This window comes from Ascidia mentula, chromosome 6 (genome assembly GCF_947561715.1).
Source record: "Ascidia mentula chromosome 6, kaAscMent1.1, whole genome shotgun sequence".
Classification (NCBI taxonomy): domain Eukaryota; kingdom Metazoa; phylum Chordata; class Ascidiacea; order Phlebobranchia; family Ascidiidae; genus Ascidia; species Ascidia mentula.
The window spans coordinates 10,497,503-10,503,447 of NC_138571.1; the positions used below are offsets into that span (position 1 = coordinate 10,497,503).

Consider the following 5,945-nt stretch of genomic DNA (forward strand, 5'->3'; position numbering starts at 1 on the left):
ATATTGTTGCGACTCTCTCCACCAATATGCAGACTAGACATTTGTCAAAAATTGACCAGCTACTGTCAAAATAAGAGGTCTGTGTTGACATCCTACCGCTGCAAACACTCATCACAAAGAAAATGTTTATTTCGCTGTTTGTGTGGTAACGTTTGCAGATAATCCTAGATCGCAAACAAACCGGTTCGTTAAGTGTTTGTTTACCTAGAAATGTTTTAAAAAAAATTTGGTGGTTTGTTCCATTGTCTTCTACCGCAGCTTATATTGGAAACACTGTGTTGTGATGTAAAAAATAATTTCTATGTGTGAGGCGGATGTTGGCTGTCAAACAAAGGACGCATGTCGACATTTTACGATCCTTCCATCAAAAATACTGAAATGCCAATGGCATAAAATCATGAAGAATGTCAATGTGACGAATCCACGCCCGATGACAATTATTCTGTTGATTTCCTGCCTTAAGCCAGGGTATGTGGATTGTCACGACTGACAGAAATAAAATAGATCCTCAGTTTTAATGCGTGTGAGAATAACAGAAATGAGTGACAATATTTCAGTGATAATGAAATTGATGTACGCACTTCCCTTCAATGAATGGTACACATGTTGCAACATATCCTTTGCATTCTCCTGTAATTAAAATAAATGCAGTAAATCCCTGGTAAAAATGAGTTCCAGGAAAACGATTTATTCAACAACAAGACAAGCATTGAACGACCACCATTTTGCAATTGCTGCAGAATTGGTAATAATTGACACGTCCTTTTGAGCGAAGCACATTCGAAATCGCGTTAATTGTTCATGCAAACGCTGTTGGAATCCTAAACCATTTTCTTTATTTTGTCTGTTGATGCCCGGCTTTGACATAGATTTATACAAATAATCTTTAATTATCCCTTAATCCTCCAAAACCATTCAAACTTGAAAAGCTGAAATTCTGTGTCAAAAATTACGAAATAAAAACCTGGTCACAAATCTCATTCTTAAAAGACTTTGATATTATAATGGATTTGGAATTTTGTTTGCCAGTTTGTAGCAAAATGATGTTTTGAATGCACACATGGACATCTTTCTAGCGCTTAAAATAAACAAATATGGACTTAAGCATCTCTCCCCTCTTGATATTTTTTGTTATTTCCCAATGCTTCTTTAAAGTAATTTTACACATCGTTGGATAGAGGATAGCATTTAAATAATGGTTGATGAAATCTTATGTTAATCTGCAGTCGAAGTATAGAAATCGTTTATAATGCTGAAATTGTTGCTGATGTTTGTGTTAATCGGATGGGCGGAAGGTGAATGTCCGGGTGAGGACACAAGTTTGGCCCCTCTTCCTATCACAAGTAAGTGTTGCTTTAAAATTAACAAATGTTCGTTGTATTTTTATCAATAATTGTTGTTTAAGTAATTTCTGATAAATGAACACAACCAACATTTATGCTTTGTTTTAAATTTCACAACAATTCAAAAACTTTAAACTATTTTAACAGAAGATGAAAATCTACCGGTTTGTGAAATCCCATATCCTGACTCAAAGTGCACTTGTCCCTCGGCCATGTTCGAATGTGCTTATCATAAGATCGGTAAAGTCGGAATGAATCAACCTGGATGTATTGAGTGGTCGCAAGTTAATGACGAACAAAACAACTGTGGGGATTGGAGTGATGAGTTAAGTGATGTTTGTCCTGATAAAAGATTTCAGTGCGATTGTTTTACAACAACATGTCCCGGAAGTAATGGATGTTTGAAAATAAATGACCAATGTGATGGAAGAATGAATTGTTTAGACGGCAGTGATGAAGGTAACTGCACATGTCCAGCTGATAAGTTTGAGTGTCCATGTTACAAAACTAAAAATTGCTTCTCGCTATTTGGTGGTTGTATCTATAATTTTTTGCAATGCGATGGATGGAATAACTGTGGAGATTGGAGCGATGAGGTTAACTGCACATGTCCAGCTGATATATTTGAGTGTTCATGTTACAAGACTAAAAACTGTACGTCAGGAACTGGTTGGTTCGTTAAATCAATACAATGCGATGGATTGAATGACTGTGGAGATTGGAGCGATGAGGTTAAGTGTACATGTTCAGCTGATAGATTTGAGTGTTCATGTTACAAGACTAAAAACTGTATGTCAAGAATTGGTTGGTTCAATAAATCAGTACAATGCGATGGATTTAATGACTGTGGAGATTGGAGTGATGAGCTTAACTGCACATTATGTCCAGCTGGTAGATTTGTGTGTGCGTGTTACAAACACAAAAATTGCTCGTCTTGGAGTGCTGGCTGCATCAGAAAATCTTTGCAATGCGATAGAAATAATAACTGCGGAGATTGGAGTGATGAGGTTAACTGCACGTATGAAGGTAAATTTGAGTGTTCTTGTGTTGGAGTAAAACCGTGCCTTGGAATGGATTCAAATAGCATTGACCGATTTTTGTTGTGTGACGGAAAAGCTGACTGCATTGATGGAAGTGATGAGACACATTCTAGCTGTAACTGCTCTAGTACTTCCGCCAGATGTCCATGTAGGACAAATAACACACAATGCTCGTCAAACGGAAGATGTATACCTTTTAACTGGATAAATGATACCTTCGTAGATTGTGTTGATAAAACTGACGAAATTTGCTCATTTTTCAACATTACGTGTCAATCTTGTTATTTGATGGCTCTAAAATGCCCAAGTGAAAAGGATGCCAGAAATCTCATACATACTAATGCTAATATTACGTGCAATGAAGTTTTCAGTCAAACGTGCGCAACTGATGTTCATAATTGTGAAGTTGATCAAGCGATTTGTACAATTTCAACATGCAGTGAATCCTGCAAAAACGTTTTTTTCTGTGAAAATCAACAACTTATTGCAAGTGAATACTTTTGTGACATGCAAGCTGTTTATGGCTGCAAGGACAAAAGTGACGAAATTTGTCATGGGTTTGGGTTTAAATGTTCTGGGTCAACAAGAAAAGGTGTTTGCGTTTTACCGCAAACCAACGTCTACGATTCAGTGGCTCAATGTTCTGACAGTTCAGATATTTGTTTCCTCAATGGACAGTTCAGATGTTTCCAGTGTTTGGACGGAAAAATGGTAGTTTCAAGCCAGCAAGTCTGTGACGGTGTGGTGGATTGCTTCGATATGTCAGATGAATGTTTGTGTAAAAATCAAACATTGTGTCGCGATATAGTAGGAGATTGTGCACACAACCAAATGCATTGTAAGGATAGTTCTACATGTGTGAACCAAGATAAGGTGTTGTGTAACACAAGTGTAAAATGCGTCAACCAAACTAACACAAAATATTGTTCAACCGCCACGGCATCAGTGCAAAGTGAATGTATAGCAGATGGCAGAATTTTCGCACCAAAAAATATGGGCAATGATTCGTTGTGCGTTACAGTTATGACGCAATTGTTTACATCGTATGATTCTACATTTGAAGGGATGGCTGAACCATACTATCCTTTGTGGTGTGATGGATCTGTCAAAGACGGTATCGGAGTTATCGGCGAACGTTTTTGTCCCAACAGGTTTAAGTGTTTTAGCAATGGAGAAATTAACATAGATAACCAAAGAGTCTGTGATGGAATAAATGATTGTGACGACAAATCAGATGAATTTCTAAATCTTTGTAACAATACCCGCTACTACTGCAGAAGTAAAGGAAAAAATTCCATGCATAGAGATCATGTTTGTGACGGAATAATTGATTGTGACGACGAATCTGATGAAAGCAGGTGTCGCTGTGAAAATACCAGGTTTTATTGCACCAACAAAGATCCTTTATCCGTTGAAATAGGGCTTATACAGAACGGAATTAATGACTGCTCAGACGGAAGTGACGAATGTGTTAATTTGGATAGAAACGCTTTTGCAGATGTCAACGAAATGATCGCAAATCCAATTTATCGATGTATCTTCTGGGTGACAGGCATCTTAGCAATGGGAGGGAATTCATTTGTATTTGTTACAACCACACTTGATTTGATTAAAGTCAATAAAAATAACAATTTGTATATTAATACAAGCGTTTTTGTTCTTAATCTATGCGTTTCTGACCTTCTCATGGGAGTTTATCTACTGGCAATCATAATACAAGCTAACAGATATTCTGGATCTTATTGTTTGTTTGATAAAGAATGGAGATCAAGTAGCTTGTGCTCAGGACTTGGGGCACTTGAACTGGTATCATCAGAAGCATCAGCACTCACAATGACAGCTATGACAACATTTCGCCTGATATCGGCCTATAAACCTTTCCACGTGCGATATGTCGGTGTGACTAAAACTTTAATTGCTGAATTGTCTTGTTGGATATTAGCTATTTTGATGGCAACCGTTCCTTTGCTTCACCCAATTTCTGAGTACTTTGTAACTGATGTTTGGTTTCCAAATAACTTTTATGAAACAGATTTCGTGTCAAGAGAAAACATGATGTTACTTGCGGAAAGAATTCCGGCATCAGAGCCAGAGTCTTGGTACGATGTTAAGCGCACAATTGAAAACACTTTTCCACGTAATTCTATCAAAAGAGAGTTTGGATATTATGGTGGAACGAGCGTCTGTATGCCACATTTGTTTGCAACAACCAATGAGTTTGCTTGGGAATATTCAACATTTCTTATTACACTTAACTTCCTCATGTTTATCTACATGGTGGTTGCTAATTTTCTTGTTTACAAGCGAAGCAACCGCATGAGAGGCTCCAGAAGAAATGACGTCAGCTCCCAGATGCAGAAGAGAATCACCAGGTTGATTTTGACCGACTTTTGTTGCTGGTTTCCAATTTGTTTCATGGGATTTTTGAGTTTTGGAGGAATGAAGATGCCAGGAGATTCTTATGTGCTGAGTGCTTGTATGTTGCTTCCTATCAACAGCGCCCTTAACCCCTTGCTCTACTCCAAATCATTAGAGGAGCTATTGTCGAAGATAAAAGAATGGATCTTTTCCAAAATATCATCATCACGTACATCAAGGAGTCGTTCGTCTGAATTAAGCGTTAGATACAACCCACGTGCGGAGCAGGATGGTGATAGAGTAATTGAGATTGTTGAATGATGAGTGGAAGGTTTTATCCTTATTATTTTTGGTTTGAACATAATGAACCTTCTGTGCACAGTTACGTCATGAATGTGTTATTGTGACCGAGATTTAAACAACAACAAACCTGACAACCGTTTGAGATTCAGAAATTCCAAACTACGTTTTTAGAAATTTTGTTTCAGTTTTGTCTAAAATATGTTGATATCGATTTAGCGAACGTCATACTTAACAAACGTTGCAAACTTTTATTCCGATCCAATATTGTCTGTTCTTTTGATTTGGTTTAGTTACTGTATTGTAAAATAACTTTCCCCGAATTCGTAAATATTTTATCATTCTTTTGGTAATACTACTAGTTACTTGTATGTAACTTACATTGTTTTGTAACAGAGAAAAAACACTGTAAAAACAATCAATTCCAGTATATAACGAAAGATGTAGCAGGCAAATGAAGCCCAGGACTTCCCAACCATCAAGCAACATATAGAAACAACTACAACCCGTAATGTGTGGGCTTTCTGTTGCAGCAGCGGTGTAACACTATAGGAAGGCCGTCTGTCTGCCACATAAGATAAAATAAATATCTCAATGGCAGTCTGTCTAAAACGCACAAATTTCTTTTCCTTAGACCACCATATTCTCGTCAAGTTTTTTGTATTCGTGAGAAATGTAGGAAATGTGGTAACTGAAAAATGATACAGAAGACAAATAAAACACTATTGCGAGATTAGCAGAAATCAAACAAACACATGTCACCTGCAGTTGATCAAAAACAAGCTTAGGGGTGATTAAATACAGCAATACAGTGTAGTACTTTGTCTAAGTTTTTACGAAAAAATAATAACGACCCGCAGCACGAGCGCACGACGTCATTAAACAACATTAAAAGCAGTTGCTA

At 37.2% G+C, this 5,945-nt stretch overlaps 1 protein-coding gene across 1 annotated transcript; it reads left to right on the forward strand.

Annotated features, from left to right (window-relative positions):
* Positions 1-1,249: 1,249 nt before the first annotated feature.
* On the forward strand, positions 1,250-5,062 carry LOC145906104 (uncharacterized). Its single transcript, XM_082993489.1, has 2 exons — positions 1,250-1,343; positions 1,491-5,062. Exons 1-2 carry the CDS (start codon positions 1,250-1,252, stop codon positions 5,060-5,062), a joined length of 3,666 nt encoding a protein of 1,221 aa, XP_082849615.1.
* Positions 5,063-5,945: the final 883 nt, after the last annotated feature.

What these genes read in the sequence shown, in the direction of transcription:
- LOC145906104 (XM_082993489.1), top strand. Translation starts at nt 1,250, where the DNA reads ATGCTGAAATTGTTGCTGATGTTTGTGTTAATCGGATGGGCGGAAGGT. An exon ending in GGCCCCTCTTCCTATCACAA is followed by an intron (nt 1,344 to 1,490) that starts GTAAGTGTTGCT and finishes CTATTTTAACAG; the next exon opens with AAGATGAAAATCTACCGGTT.